The sequence below is a fragment of the Cheilinus undulatus genome, linkage group 7, assembly GCF_018320785.1.
Source record: "Cheilinus undulatus linkage group 7, ASM1832078v1, whole genome shotgun sequence".
NCBI lineage: Eukaryota > Metazoa > Chordata > Actinopteri > Labriformes > Labridae > Cheilinus > Cheilinus undulatus.
In genome coordinates, this window is record NC_054871.1 from 48,196,804 (window position 1) to 48,213,779 (window position 16,976).

At 35.9% G+C, this 16,976-nt stretch overlaps 2 protein-coding genes across 2 annotated transcripts in view; both read right to left on the minus strand.

Moving 5' to 3' along the window:
* Window positions 1–4,857, minus strand: part of LOC121512045 (serine-rich adhesin for platelets) — a 31,708-nt gene extending 26,851 nt beyond the window's left edge. Inside the window, exon 1 of the mRNA XM_041791026.1 lies at window positions 4,784–4,857. The gene's annotated coding sequence lies outside the window, so the exon portion shown is untranslated. The remainder of the gene's footprint in view (window positions 1–4,783) is intronic.
* A 2,251-nt stretch (window positions 4,858–7,108) lies between these two features.
* Window positions 7,109–15,512, minus strand: sgcb (sarcoglycan, beta (dystrophin-associated glycoprotein)). The gene is made up of 6 exons (XM_041790595.1): window positions 15,462–15,512; window positions 13,005–13,214; window positions 12,736–12,921; window positions 12,448–12,639; window positions 10,831–10,962; window positions 7,109–8,565 (listed from the first exon to the last, which is right to left on the minus strand). Exons 1-6 carry the CDS (start codon window positions 15,474–15,476, stop codon window positions 8,365–8,367), a joined length of 936 nt encoding a protein of 311 aa, XP_041646529.1. The 5' UTR covers window positions 15,477–15,512; the 3' UTR covers window positions 7,109–8,364.
* Window positions 15,513–16,976: the final 1,464 nt, after the last annotated feature.

Below are 16,976 nucleotides of genomic sequence, written 5' to 3' on the forward strand. Positions count from 1 at the left end.
AGGTAAAAGAAGCAACCCTAGTATAATATCCATTGAAAAGGAAGCATATACAGTTTCTAATAAAGTTTTTTTGTTTGCAACCTGTTTCACAGTTTTAGTGAACACAAATCCATGTAGGTGTATTTGGCAACAAGTTTTTTTTAGTTTTCTTTATGTCATATTCAACCAATCATGCAAATATACTTTCTTTGAACCAAAGAATGTCTCTTTTCTTGTAGAAATGTGCATTTTCTTCCTTCAGGATATCTCTCCCTACCCTACTTGAGTATTGGCTAATATTTATTAGCTAGTATGATTTCTCCTCGTCTCATAAAAATGTACATGTGCTATTATTTATTGTCGTTAACAGCTCTTGACCGCTTATCCCATTTAGATAAGATATAGCTGTTGATATTCCTGTAAAGCCATCTTAAAAGAAATCAGAACCTAACGCAGCTAAACTCTTAGCTAACAAGTGAGGCTAGGTGGCTAATGAGCTAAGCTAACACTTGTCACACTCAGCTCAACTGCCCTCAAAAAGCCCAAAACAATAAAAATGTTAGATATAATGGCTTTTTACGATTCTTAACTGTGTTATCTTTACAATTAATACTATATACAGCTTTAAAATGTAGAATATGATGAGGAAATAATGATTTTCATTAAGATAGCTCTGGTTACTGATAAACCAGGGGTGTTTTGGGTTTGTGGGCAGATTTGCTCCAATGAGATATCCTATGGGCTGCACTTTTTTCTTTTACATCAGTATGAGCAAATACTGCAAAATAGCTGCAGGAATATTTATTTATATAAAGTGTTCAATATTACATGAACATACCATTTAGAGTGCTGCATGTTTACACACAAAATCTTAATTAGCTACTAAAGACAGAGGGTTTACCTGCGAGAAACCTGAGCAAGTGGGACAAAAATATCATGCTGTTCTTATTTATCCAAACCTGTTCTGTTCTATCGGAGTCCCTCTGACATCTTTGCACATGCCATGAACTGGAGCATCCCTGTGCGTAACTTTGGATGCCTTTTAGCGCTGCACCACGACCAAACATGCCGACCTCTCATGCCATAGGACAGTGTTACTAAACCCTGCTCAACCAAAGAGCTACATTTTTAAAAAAATACATCTGCAAGAGCCATAATAAAAGTGTCCTGAAGTGGCAAATATGGGTTTAAGTGGCAATAAAAATAAGTTTAAGGTGGCAAAGATGATCAAAAAGAGGCAAAAAGTGGCAAAAATGGGTGAAAATGGGTTTAAGGGGCAATCAAAATAAGTTAAAGGTGGCAAAGATGCTCAAAAAGAGGCAAAAAGTGAAAAAAATGAGTGAAAATGGGTTTATGTGGCAATAAAAATAAGTTTAATCTGACAAAAATGCTCTAGAATAGACAAAAAAGTGAAAAAAAATGGGTGCAAATGGGTTTAAGTGGCAATAAAATTAAGTTTAATCCGGCAAAAAGGCTCAGAAAAAGGCAAAAAAGTGGCAAAACTGGGTGAAAATGGGTTTGAGGGGCAATAAAAATAAGTTTAAGGTGGCAAAATTGGTCCAAAAGCAACAAAACAGTGGCAAAAATGGGTGAAAGGGGGCCAAATAGGCATAACATGGCAAAACCTAGTAACAAGTGGCAAAAGTGGGGAGAAAAAGTGGCGAAAAGGGCAGAAAGTGGCGAAAATGGGCGAGAGGTAACAAAAAATGAGTTACTGATGACTAAAATGGGCAAAAATCAGCAAAAAGGTGGAAATATTTGTTATAAAAAACCCAGCAAAGATTGGCAAAATAGGAAAAAATTGAATTTAATGGCGAAAGTAGCTTAAATGGGTGAAAAGTGTCAAAAAATGGCAAAAAGTGGAATAAAGTGACAAAAAAATAAGTGAACAAAAAAAAATGGGCTAAAAGCAGTAAAAATTGATTAAAAATGACAGAAAAAGAAGAACGGGGGAAAAATTACAAATAGAAGGGCAATAGCAATATACAGAGAAAAAAAATAAAGGTTGACAATTAAATCCAACTGTATAAGTGCTGGAAACAAACAGATTAAAATGACCTGTAATGGATAGTTTCTAAGGCCAAAGTTCTCTGTTTTTAAGGTTTTCTGGGGAGTCATATTTCAAATTTAGACATAAAAGAGCCACAAATCCTCACAAAAGAGCCACATGTGGCTCTAGAGCCACTGGTTGAGTATCACATAGGACAGACTTTGTCTAGATTAGGATAAGGCTAAATGATCAGTTATAAAGTAATATTCACCTTTATGAGAGGATTTTTTTCCATTTGATGAGACCTGGAGTTAAACACACCAGTGGATTTATAAATAATGTTCTGTTTCAACCTAAGTGATCAAAATCACAATTTCACTTATTGTTGACATAATATTGAATTGTTTATAAGTCAACTAAGTTGTTATTAGTCTGGCATTATAATTTTATTAGAATTAGGGATTAAATCAGTCAGGAGATTGAACGGATCCCTCACCAAAGTGAGATATGATGTCTGCGTTTGTGGCAGACGGTCAATTACACAGGGAGGTTTACAAAAAACACAAAACCTCTCACATTCGCTAAGGCCCAACATCTTCGCTAAGGCACGTGCAGGACTGGACTCCATTAGGGTGAGTGCAGCTGTGCATGATGGTTAAATTCTTCATCTTTAATAAAATCTTTGCAACTTACCAAAAGAAAATTAGACGAGAGAAATACTTCTTTAAAAGCATGCTGTTTGTATCAGCCTCTCTTATGAACAGTATGATTGCTGGTGTTTGCTCTGCTGTGCGTGTTTTTGATGCTATTCCTTCCTGCTCTAAAGAGACGTGCCATATTGAACTCATTTATCATATCTTAATAAGCTCTTCCTTTACTATAATTAAAGGTAGTTCATAAAATTTTGTATTTTTCATATATAAACTAGTAAATATTCAACAAAATAATGTTTTTTAAACATCTCCCTTTTTTTCCCCAAACGGCTTGACACCTGTTGGCGGGCCATAAGTTTGACACCTCCATGCTAAACTTTGCACTCGCATTATCCCACCATTGTTTGGGGTGACTGTGGCTCAGAAGGTAGAGATGGTTGTGTCACAACCAAAAGGTTTTAGGTTAGATCCCCGGCACCTGCAGTCACATGTTGTTGTGTCCTTGAGCAAGACACTTAACCCCAGTTTGTTCCCACTGCTGCAATGGTGGCGTGTAAATGTGTTTGGATGTGTTTGAATGGGATTAGCTAACACTGATGGCCAATTCTCCATAGCAACCTCTGCCACGTGTGTGAAAGTCGAGTGAAAGAGTTTGAATGACCTGCAGTGTAAAAGTGCTTTGAGTAGTCAGATGGCTAGAAAAGCTAACCTTGCAAAGCAGATGGATACGCCAGTTTCCGTGTTTTTCACTGGCAAATCCATTTTGTAAAGCTCCCATCTGAGCCGTTTGGGCCAGGTTAGAAAGTAACAGGACCAATCAGTGTTGAGGGGCAGTACTTTCTGGCGCAGCGGAGTTGTGACGTAAGCAAGCAGCAACAAGAGGCCCAATTACGGCGAAAGAGATTAGCATGGATGCTGCTAAAGCGCCGGTTTTATCAGAACTTGATGACTTTTCTTTGTTAAAAGAAGAACAAAGAACAGCAGTGAGTTGTTTCCTTTTCAGAAACAACAAAAGTCGTGTACTGACATGTCTACAGTCGCCATGGTTCACGTTGTGCAATTTTTTGTCAACTCCTTCTTTATGGGCGCAGGCGCAGCTCGTTAGCTGCTACGTCACGTTTTGTTGCTCTGATTGTCCCTTAAAGATGTGACAGACAGAACATTCATCCAGTCACCCTCAGAGTTTTTTTTCAAACGCTCTGCCCTTTCCCAAACGCTGTCTGTGAGTGATTTCCCAGATGGATGTGTGAAACAAATGCCAGGTTACAGAAAGGCACTGTACAATCTTAAGTCCGTTTGCCATCACTGCGCTCATTTACTTTCATTTTTCTCTCTTCTTGTCAAAGTGACCGTTTAGTGACCGACGCTAACTCTATGAGGAGGAGGTACGTTATTTTTTGGTAGCCTTGAAGCACAACTGCAGATATTTTATGATTAAATGACTTAATGCATGGAAAAGCAAAAGTATTTTATGAAACACAAACGTATCTCGCTCAGACTTCTGGATGATGGATTACTGCTAGGAATGCACAACATTTGATTTTGCTGATGTTAAATATACCATATTGAAAATTTCCAAAGTTATTTTTTTCAATACTTATATGGGTATGGACTTTTCTGTTAAAAAAACACTCCACAAACTTAATGTTAACTTCATGGGATGAGACATTATAGTATAATAATGCATTCTGCCTTAAAGCATCATTAAATATTTATTCAATCTTATAGATACATGGTGCATTATGGTACATTTATGCTGATGTTAACTATAAATATGTTGGCAGATTTTTTTGTAGCTATTGAGACAGTATTTAACAATTTAAGCTATTATCTGTCAGTACTGATACTACGCAGATTTTCTGTATCACCATTTAATTATTGTTGGGTCTTTTTAAAAGTATAACAAAGAAAATTGTCTTAATCTGTTGTTTCTGTTTAATAAAGAAGATAAGATTTGTCATGAATTGGCGTCACATACAGAAAGATTACTTGACTGAGTGTGTAGCACTTGCTTTATAAAGTTTGTGATTTGCTGACATGTAAACACTTGATTAACTGTTGAATACTTTATACCAACTTTAATACATTTTCACCCTTAATCACATCCTCAGAATTAAAAAAATCCACGTTATAAACTCTGAAATAAAGCCGTCAGACTCACCTGTTTATCTTGTGACTTGTAAATATCTCCTCACACCCAGCGTGCTGTCAGCGCTTTAACTCCGTCTCGGTCTCCTCTGATCAAAGTCTGAGGACTATTTTGCTGCGTCTAGCTTAACATGCACCTTCCCAAAGATGCCATTCTGCATTTCATTCAATCATTTACATGTGTGGTTAATGTCTTACAGTCATTGTTTTCCTCTGTGTGTATGATAACTACAGTCCTGACAGTTTATGGCGAGGAGGACCCTGCCCCCGCCTGCACATTCTATTAGACCATAAACCTGCAGATGAGGAACTGTAATCTTTTATGATTTTAAATGACCATGTCAACACTTGAGACAGTCCCTGAAACCAATGATAAGAAGTTTCACATGGCAACATGTTTCTTTATGCAAACAAACAGCAATGAAAAGTTGGCAATATTTCTTAGTTTGGCTGATTACTTGTTAATTCACATTTTTCATAAAGTTGATGAAAAACATAAAGTCTCTTCACACACGTCTGTTAAGAGTTAAAGGGATTATTATCATTCTTTATAAGCTTTGTGAGCTTGAAACATTTTTGAAAGTAGATTAAAATGTGAAAGTCTTATTTTCAGAAAGATTAACAGACAGAGGCAATAAATTCACTGGATGAGGAAATATTGCATTTTCAAAGTAGAGTTAAACTATGGAAGCCCTAAGCATACAATGCCTGAAAAAGTATTCACCCTTTTTGGATTTTTAATAAAAATAAAGATAAGTGTTAATTTTAAAAAGAGGAGAAATATCACAGATTTTGAATGTCTGACGAAAACTAAATTATATTTTAGTCTAGTTTCAGTCATCTTGATGAAAACTAAACTGACTTTTTGTCAGTTTTAGTCATCACACATCTATTTTTGTTAGTTTTAGTCTAGTTTTTGTCATGGAAAAAAAGGCTGTCAATGAAAATTTTAGTCATAGTTTTGGTGTAGAAACATCTCAGCAGAGATTAAGAGTAATGGGAAGAACCTTAGCTAAATTTCAACAGTTGTTGCAAAGGCTCTGAATCATTATGTCAGTGCTCAGCATTATATTTTTCAAATCTGCAAAAAATCCACTGTTTTCACTTTATCATGATGGGGTACTGAGTTTAGATTGATGACAATGAAAATGCATTTAACTGATTGTAGCATCAAGCTGCAACATAACAAAATTAAAAAAAAATGTGAAGGGGTTTTTAATACTTTCTGAATGCTCTGTTTTTTTTCCAGTTAAACTGAAAGATGGACTTTTCCCTTAACATTTGAGTTTATTCTAAGCCAGGGGTGTCAAATCTGAACCGTTGTACAGATACACCCGGCCCACCAGATCATATCTTATTTTTATTATAACTGGCCCACTGGTTTGAGGTCTGCAGATTTCCTGCAGTTTAAAAATGTAAACCTAACCCTGATGATTTCAAGTATCCTTGTTAAGTCATGAAATTAGAAAAAGCAAAAAATTAAAACAATTAGATAAAAAGTCAGGAATGTGGGAAAATACATTTCTGTTTTCATTTCACACTCTTAATTTTGCATCTCACATTTATGATGCAAAGTTATGGTTTTGACTTTTTATTTCATATGTTGACATTTTCAATTCACTATCTTACTTTTTATCTTCTTTTTTGACCTCAGTTTTTTAATTTTAAGTAATATTTTGAACTTTTAAACTCATTATTTTAAATTTTTCTCACGTTTTGAACTTTCTAACTCTTTACTTTGACTTTTATCTCATAACTTGACCTTTAAGATCCTCAATTATAAATTTTAAGTATTATTTTGACCTTTGAAACTCAAAACTTATGTTTTTTCTCATGCTATGATGGTTTAAATTGATGATTTTGAATTATGTCTCATATTTTGACCTTTAAAACTCATGATTTCAAATGTTATCTCACGTTCTGACCATTAAAAGTTATGATTTCAACTTAATATCTCATGTATTTGCCTTTTGAAAACATTATCTGAATGCCATGTTTGGACCTTTTGAGCTAACAAGTTTGAATTTTTATCTCAGATTTTGCGTCTTTAAGCTTATCATTTTGATTATTTTTAATCTTAAATTCATTTATCATGAGTGCTAAGGTTTTTTCCCTCATAATTCATTGCTGGTGAAAATGAGGTTGTCAGTTTATGGTTATATGTGGACCCTGCTCGGCCCTCAGGTTGGACCCAAATTCAGAATTTGGCCCCTGCTGTGATTGAGTTTGATATCCCTGTTCTAAACTCATGCACTCACACACATTTTCCACCATGTACCGATACTTTTAATGCTGTGTTAATATTCCTCTGTAATAATGAGAACAAAACACCAAGAAATGTTTCATATCAGCACTTTATAAACAAACATGTCAACCCAAAGCAAAATCAAATCTTTTATAATATATTGCACAAAATTCAAACCACTCAAATATTTCAACTCAGGCTGTTTCTAAACCTTCCTGAAATCAATAAACAAACATTTACAGAGACTTTAATTTATCTGTAGCGCACACACTCTTGTTCACTTCAATATTTGCTTTAAAAAAGGTTTGGCAACAAAATAAGAATATTAAATATATTATATTCTTCATCTTCCCTTTAAATCTATTGGCACCTGCATGATAAACAGTCCAAAATGTGCAGAACAAGACCTTCTCTACTTTAAGTTAGCTGAAAATGTACCATGTTTACAGTCTCTTTAAAACATAAATCCTTATACCATATAGTGTTGTAAGCCTGTCAGTAAATGCATAAAAGAAAATATCAAACACAGCTGCCGGATCAGTGAACAGAAGATCAGATCTGATACAAACCCTCTACAAGATTTGTCAGGTTATAATACTGGACGGTAAGGCAGACAGTAAATACTGCAGCTTTTTATCACTGTAAATAATCTCTAGACTAGGGATGCACAATATCATCAGCCTGTTTTTGTAGATACAATAGAAAAAGATTATCTGCCAAATTAAAGATCTTCACTGGCTGCAAATGAGCAACTCTGCAAAGCAACAAGGTTGTTAGATGATGCATAAAGCTCATGTCAGCCTGCCATTGAATATTCTGGAGACATCCTGTTCTTGCTGTGAGTGCTAGATTTACCCACCTGCAAGCTTGATTAAACCAGTGTGACATAACACACAAGTATCAGCAAACAACAATGATGAATGCAAAGCTATTTACTGACAGGGAGGCAGATGTCAACTGGTGCATCGGTGCATCCCTAAGTAAGAGTAATTACATGCTATTTCCACAACATGAGAGATGCGATGTGTTTAAAATCAGCTGAAAGATCTATGAGATAAATATTAGCATCAGCAAATGGCCAGAATGTTATTCTTTCCTGGTCTGCATTTTAGATAAAGTTGGCAACAAAATTAAAAATACTTCGGCACATACAAGCATGTTAATATCTTTGGCCAAGTGGCATTAATCTGTAACAAAAACTCCAGTTTGGCAAACAAAATTTAACAGAAAATACCCACAGGTGAGCCGCAGAGGTATTATTCTTATGTGCAAGTCATGATGAATGATCTCTAAAAGGAAAAAAGTGATCTACTTCAGCTGTGAGGGATCATAGTAACAGCAGAGGTCTCCTAGCGAGCTTTCCTACACGGGTTGTCTGAAGTTTGGCAGCCCATGTTGGGAAATTTCACCTGCACACGGAACAAAGTCCCATCTGCACACATGCAGAGTTTGTACCTCTCCATGCCTTCGTCAAAATACACGTCGCCTGCAGAGTTAGGGATACGGGTGGCGTTGAACATGACTGATCCGTTGAGGACGATGCTGTTCTCCTGCAAAGAGAAAACATGACATGTTCATTTGAAGATTCAGCAAAGACTCAAATATTCAACAGTGAATGGATAACTGACCTGTTTTTGATAGAAAAAAGTTGAATTATTTGATTCCAGTGTGTGACTTGAATATTTTTATTTCTTTATCTGCAGTGATTTAAAGTCGCTGTCTCTATGTTAACAAATAAAGGCTGGCCACACACTACAGGGTTTTAAGCAAAATTTGAGGCCAGATTTGCCTCTCCTGACAACGTATCCCAGGGATGTCAAACTCAATCACAGCAGGGGCCGGATTCTGGATTTAGGCCTAACCTGACGGCCTAACAGGGTCAACATTTAACCATAAACTGCCAACCTCATTGTCACCAGTAATATAAATATGAAAAAACAACAGCACCGATGATAAATCATTTGGAAATTCAAAAAAGTACATAAATGAAAAGTTTAAAGGCTGAAACCTCAGATAAAAATTCAAATTTATTAGTTCAAAAGATCAGAACATGATATTAAAAATAGAAAAATAATGTTTTTAAAGAGCAAATATATGTGGAGAAAGTTAAAATCATAAGTTTAAAAGGTCAAAATATGAGACAAATTTGAAAACATGACTTTAAAGTCAAAAAATACTTAAAATTTTTTATTGAGTCTGATAGGTCAAATTTATGGGATTAAAAAGCCAAAATTAGGAGTTGAAAATGTCAAAATATGAGCTACAGTTCAAAATGAATTAAAAATTTACAAATATTACTTAACTTTAAAACTGAAGGTCTAAAAGGTTAAAACATGATAGAAAAAGTAAAAATTATTAATTTAAAATGTCAAATTATGAGAAAAAAATGAAATCATGAGTTTAAAAGTAATAATATGGGATTAAAAAGCCAAAGTAAGGAGCTAAAAAGGTCAAAATATGACTGAAAATTTAAAATTGGGAATCTAAAAGATAAAAATATGATATATTAAACTCCAAATTCTGAGTTGAAAAGGTCAAAGTATGAAATTAAACCTCAAAATCACAAGTTTTATTCGTAATTTTCAGATGCAAAACTGAAAATATGAAATAAAAAAATTGATTTATTTCTTTTCCCACATTCTTGACTTTTTATGAAATGTTTCTTACTCTTTACTTTTTCAGATTTTTATAGCTTAACAAGGATGTTTTAAATAATCAAGTTGAAGTTTATATTGTTATACTGGAGGAAATCTGCAGACCTCATACTAATGGGCCAGTTATAATACAAATATGGTATGATCTTGTGGGCCAGATAAATCGTTCCGCGGGCCGGATTTGGCCCCTGAATCACAAACTCACAGGGTTGTCACAAACTATAACTTAATTATCCTGAAGTGTGCAGTGTCAACATGATCTTTTTATTGCTCCAAATTGAGTCAAAGCCTCCCAGACCTTCCTCCCATGATTTCATTCTGATTCTTTTTCTTGTTTAATGTTTTTTAGTTTTTATTTTTTGCTGCAACTGTAGCTGAATTATTGTGGAGGGGCAGCAAGAGGGTATCGACAGACATCTGTGTTTGTTCTTTTTCTTCATCTATCAAATCTTCACATTTAATAGATAACCATTAACCGGTAAATAAAGTAGTTCAAGAAAAGAAGTTTGTTAGTAACTATCCACAATTTAACCTCACAATACCACTTCCATCAGCTTTATACTTAGCTATTAAAGCATCTGCATTTAAAGGTCACATATCTTACCCTTTTAAGACACGTCTGCATTGTTCTCAGAGGTCCCCAAAACATGCCTGTGAAGTTTGTTGCTGAAAAAACACTCCAGTATTGAATTTTTGCATGCTTAAAAATCCCTCTGTTCCAGCCCTGCTCAGAACGAGCTGTTTGTGTGTCTGTTGCTTTAAATGTTAATGAGCTGTCTGACTCTGCCCCTGTCAGGAAATGGACGTTGTTTAATGAATGTGGCGGTAATTTCTTCCAAGCGGCGAGGACCAACCGAACCTGGGGGCGGGCTAACTCATGATGGGAAAATCTGAGAACGGCTTGTTTCAGCACACATTTTCTGAAAGCTGGAGAAAGAGAGGGAATGGATTCTTCTGGTACTTAAGGGGATTGTGGAAAGGCCAGGGGCACATATTTTTGTTAGAAAAGCCTGAAAAAGTAATTTCTTCAATAATATGTCCCCTTTAAAAGACATATCGCTTCAGGGATTTTTTTATGGAAGTGAGACTGAGTCAATCCTAAACGTCAGAGTCGCAGATTATGTTATATTAACATGACCTGTTGCTGCAGTTCAGACTTACAGCCCTGAGTTCGATGCCTCCGCCCATTTTGAACTCTACGGTCCGTCCCATGATGTTGACGCCTTCATTTCCACGAATGATGGCCTTCCCGTCCCCTTTGATGCTCAGGTCAGAGGCTGCACTGCTGGTGATCTAAAATCAGACAGAAGCAATCAGATGGAAAATCATACACCGAGAAACATCACTAGCTTTCCTGCTATTTCCCCATTATTGAACAAAACAGACACACACATAAAATGTGAGTGATAATTCAGTCAGTTTGTAGAGTATCCAGACAATGAAGAGTTAAACTTAATGGTAAACATAGTAAACTTTGGAAAGTTGTTCATTCATCTGCACTACTGTTTTTCACTGAACATTTAAAAAAGCTGTGTTACTTTTGACTTTGTTAAGATAATTAAGTAAGATATTTATGACGTTGATACAATTACACTATGTGAAATGCTGAATAAATCAGTTCAATGATAAAAATCTGTATTTCAGTTATCGTTGGTAGGGCCTCAGATCAAGCTTACTCTAGTTAACTAAAGGTGAATAAATATCTAAAACTCAAATGTATAAATAATTTTAGTAAATTGAAACTAAATAAAAACTAAGCTTTGCAGAAAAAACAAAACCTAACTAAAACTCAATATGTGCTTATGAAACAAACTAAAATGAAATAAAATCAGAGACAAAATCTCCTTAGTTTTAGTCTTTGACAGCACTGCGCTAACTTACATGTATACCAAAGTCTGGAGAGGGTAAAACTGCTAGATCTGATTGTAGCAGACTTCACACAGTGGTAATTGTAGGTCTTGAGTTGTACTCAAACATTAAAATTAAACAAATAAAATAAAAAGTGAAGAGCAGTTTTGGGTCTCACCCCTGACTGGTGTGCCGTATTGCCTAAAAAACTCAAACTAACACTAAAACTAATAAAAACTAAACTAAAATAAAGCATTTTTGCATAATAAAAACTAAACAAAACTAACAAACTAGCAGTACAAACTAATTAAAACTTGACATTTTAAACAAAAGATAAATTCTAAATAAAAATCAAAACTAATGAAAAATCATAAACTATTACAACTTTGCCTCAGATGCAGCAAGCGTAGCCACTAACATCTCATCTTGTTCCTCTTTTAGGTGCTTAAATGCACAAACATGTAAATTCCACCACTGGAGGGCTCGAAAGCAAAACAATTACAAAGGTGACAAAATCAAACGCACTGCTCAGCTCCAGTTTTCTTTTTGTTTTGAATCAAGGACTCAAGGAAAAACATGGAGAAGGATTGACTGGGAGAATTTTTCATCTTGAGAAGCAAATGAAAAAGGTTTTTTGGTGTTTTAAACATAAATTTAACAAGATATCATATGGAGATTATTTTACTTCCCAGCTTTAATCTCAGACGACTCAGCAGAGCCTACAGTCACATGCCAATACATGAGTCTTATAACTTAAAAACAAAACAAAAAATCTTTATCAACACCTACAAACCTACTCTATTTAACTCTGAGATTCCAGCTTTTAATGCAGGGTTAGACAGAGCTTTATAAGCTGGTTATGAAAGCCTAAAATCATAAATGAATCACGCTTTAGTCACAGCTATCAGACGTCATGAGTCTCATACACACCCTCGCTGTCGATGCCTTCTTCACACTGAGAACTTTGACTCCTTTGGGCAGGTTGAACTCGTGGTTTTCAAAGTCTGTGCTAAAGAAGGTGTTCTGTGTGCGAGGGTCTGTGAAGGAAATGCCCACATCGCTGACCACTGACGTCTTATCCTTCTCTACGCTCAGCTTTGTGGTGCCCTGCTGGAACACGACCTGGAGAGATGTACATGAAATAAAAGAGATGTTTTTGAAGTGTGCACACTTTTCTGGGTTTCATACATGTTTTCTTTCACTGTGAATGTTTCTCACTGGATTGTTGTTGCCCACAATGACGAGGTCCTGGTCTTTTCGTCCTCCCACTGTGCTCCGGTGCAGCGGGTGAACAATGCCCATGTCTGCCTTCTGTTTGAAACGCAGCAGGCCGTTGTCGAAGAACTCCATACTGTCACAGCCGTTTGGACCAATGCGTATCACCGTCCATATCACCAGGGTTATCTGAGGAAAAGGCAGCACTGAATGTAAACACTTTACAGTCATTAAATGTGTAATAAAGAGGATTCATTACATTCTTAACTCACAATGAGATTAATTAAGGCGAGGAGGAAGAGGAGGACGACGATGCACACAGCCATGTTCCCCTTGCGCCCTCTCAGGCCCGTCTTATGGAGACGTTCTTCTTCTATGGGTACATACCCAGCTTTAAAGTTACTGTTGTGTTCCTTGTTGATGTTGCGTCTCTCTATCGCCTTCTCTCGCATCGACTTCTTCACCGGCCCATTGGAGCTCTCCTGCAGGGTGAAACAAACATGATGGCAAGATTAAAATCAAACACACATATAACTCTTACTGCAGTGAGGAGGGCTGACATGATAATAGAATCTTAAACTATAATATTAATAAAAATCAAAAAATATCAATGAAAAAGCAAGAAAAGAAAAAGGCATAAATGCCCAATTTTGATGACATTTTTGTTATCAGTTATCAAAAACTGCATACAAACTCCTACACACTGTCTAATTGACAATAATGATGGCAATGTTTGGTCCCATTACCTTTTTCTCTATGCTTAGTAGGGCTGAACGATTTGTATAAATAATCTAATTGTGATTTTCTTCCCCAATATTGCAATTCTGACTTAATGTGCGATTATTATTAGGTTCCTCATCTTACATATTTTTCAACCAATTACTTGGCAGAGAAGGCTCTGCTGAAAAAAATGCTCAATGATTTAGTCAAGCAGCTGCTTTGGCTTTCTTCGACTTTCCAGGGAGCGCATATAAACCCTTGTATGTATAGATTCATTTACGAGAATGTATATTGAAGACAATGAAACTATTTCAGAAGCAATTAATCCATAATAGCATGAATCTGAATATGAGGGTAGAGTTATATGCTATAAAGGAGGCAGCTGGGGTGGGGGAGGTGAAGATTTTCCAGCAGCATTGTGTTGCATTAGCATTGATGCAAGCATGGATTAACGTGCAGTACATCATATTTGAATGGACCACTGTGTGTGCTGAGAGAAAGAGCTGTCATTGGCTATGGGAAGTGATCGTGGCTAGGGGTATGACTTCCATGAGCTAACACGAAGTTTTATCAATATTAGATAGAATGAACTAGGGCAGAACAATTAGAAAATATCAAATTGCAATTATTTTTGCTCAAGAAAGTAGGATTTTTGTAAACCATTCTAAAAGAAAAACACTTGAATGTGTGCATAATGTTCATAAAATCTCTGCTGCTGCAAAACATGAATGTATTAAACTGGTAATTTGACCAATTTCAAGTTAAAGACATATTGCAACTTCTGCAATTCGTAAACTGCAGGAGGTCATATTGCATTTTAATCTAATTTGCGATTAATTGCCCAGTCTTAATGCTTAGAAAACGAATCATCAACCAAACCATAACATTATCAATCCTTAATCTCTATAAAATTGTGAAACTGCAGTTCAAAAGTTACCTTTATAGATTAAATAAACAGTGCTCAAGACTGAGGATGTCCCATTGCCATAAGCATGATGCAAAACATGCTTAGGACTAACATGCTGAAGGGATGACGCTTAATCAAAGGGGATTTTTGCATGTATGCATGTGTTTATGTAAAAAATTTTGATTGAAAAATGTCAATACGCTATCTGGGACCAAACGACACACTAATAGTGCAACCAACCACTCTAACCAGCTCCTGAAGAGATAAAGCAACACTGAAGGCTGTCATATTTACGATCAGCATGCTCCCAAACACAGCTAACAAGGCAGGGTTGAAAACAGTCAGAGTTTCATGTCTTCAATCGTTTATGTTTTTGGACCCAAAAGTATTTCATTCGCATGTTTATACTGTATATGTTCAGAATTTTCCATCTATTTTTCACTGATTGCTGTTATTGACAGTGTCCAGTCTTGACAGTGTATTAGTTAAATAAATGCATGTGATGCTGACGTAAAATCAATAAGTAAAAGTTGTGATTTTTAACACAATAGAGCAGACCGCCAACATCATTGTTTTGTCCTTGTGGAGGATGTTATAGTCACATGCGCCAGTTTTTCTAGTTAAGCTAATATGTTAGCTTAAATGTTAACAGCTCTAATTCAACAATAAAGAATATTTATTATTTTCAGAGTCTGCTGCTCTGCGTTGGAATGCATCAGTTAAATACCCTGCGACTGCCTGTCTGTCTGTGGCCATAACTAAAAATAAACTGCACCTATTTTAGCTGCAAGATTTAACAAAACTAAACTGTCTGTCCATTACAGATCTTACATGCTCCTACATTGGCAACGCGACGTTGGTGTCAAACGGCAGCTATACTACAATCACAGCATTTTACCTACATATAACGCTCCTATAATAACGAAGAGGAGGCCAGTGTTTATTACACTAGGCATGTCGAAGGATCGATAAAACAGCCCCGAACAACACTATTCAAAACATCTGATTATTCTCAACATATTTAATATATCCTTTAAAAAACACCCACGCAAAAAATCAAAGTCAGATATAAGAAAAACGACAAATATTAAACATAACGGACCTGTTCAGACGCCATGTTGACCCTCCCTCTACTGCTAGCAGACTGACAGGAACGTACCACTTTCACAGAAGGAGGGTCGATACTGGCAATGATAGGTTTGTTCATGACTATACGATACTTTTCATGAGCAAAACAGTCATAATCATTAAAACGTAAAGATTTAAGGCTACAAAGCATTTATTCGTTGTACAAGCATCCTCAAAACAAACATAAAAATGCCATAAAGACGACGTTTCTATGATTACAAGAAATGGTCTATTCCAAGACTAACTAACCAATGACAGAAGAACCCCAAAATAGAAAAACACACCATTCATACTTTCCATAAGTTAACTTCCATGGGAACCACAACCATAAACTTTATATAAAGATTTTTATATCTCTTTAAAAACATTGTCCATTCCTTTTGAACTCAACACTGGACTCAGATTGATTAGCAACAAGAGGTTACTCTCAGTTCACCTTTTAGAAATAAATAAACAAACTGCGTGAAATGAAGTTTTAACTGAAAAGTTCTCTAACATTGACTGAAACTTTGTGCTTCAGGGTTTTTTGTTCATGCATATTTCGATGCCCCTGTGCAACAAAAAGCTATGATTTGAGTGATTTTATTTTATGTGAAAGCGTAAGTAATATTGTCATGTTGTATACTGATACATAGATAGATACTTTATCAATCTCGAGAGAAATTAAATAGGTACAGATGAATATCTGCGGCAGATCACATCCAAATAGCAGCAACACATCTGAAAAAATAGGGACAGGGTATATGGCTACAATTGTGTAGCATCCCCCTCTTGTTTTAACAACAGTGTAAACATTTGGGAAGCATTGATAATGACTTTTCATTTGTAAGCTGCCCACGCCATCGGCACTGATCAATCCCACACCATTAGAGATGCAGACTTATGAACTGTGCACTGATAACAAGCTGTAGGCACCCTCATATCTTTAGTTTGCAGGTTACAGCATCTATGGTTTTCAAAATGATTTACAAATCTTAATTCCTCTGACCACAGAGGACCCTGACCATTTTGCCTCAGTCCATTCTAAATAAGCTTCAGCCCAGAGAGGACAGCAGCGTTTCTGAATCTGTCCACATATGACTTCTTTTTTGCATCATGTGGCTTTAACTTGCATTTGCAGATGGCATAATGAACTCTGTTGACAGACAATGGTTTTTGGAAGTGTTCTTGAGCCCATGCAGTAATTTCCAGTACATAATCATGCCTGATTTTAATGCAGTGCCACCTGAAGGCCCAAATATCACTAGCATCCAATACTGACCTTTAGCCTTGTCCCTTTAGCGCAGAGATTTCACAGATTCTCTGAATCTTTTGATGATATTATGGACTGTACATGGTGTGATATTCAGTCTTCACAATCTTACATTTTTTTCTGAAATGACACAGTTTTACACAGATTGGTGAACCCTCTGCACATATTTACTTCTGAGAGACTCAGCCTCTATAAAATGCTCCTTTTATACCCACTCTTGTTACTGACCTATGACCA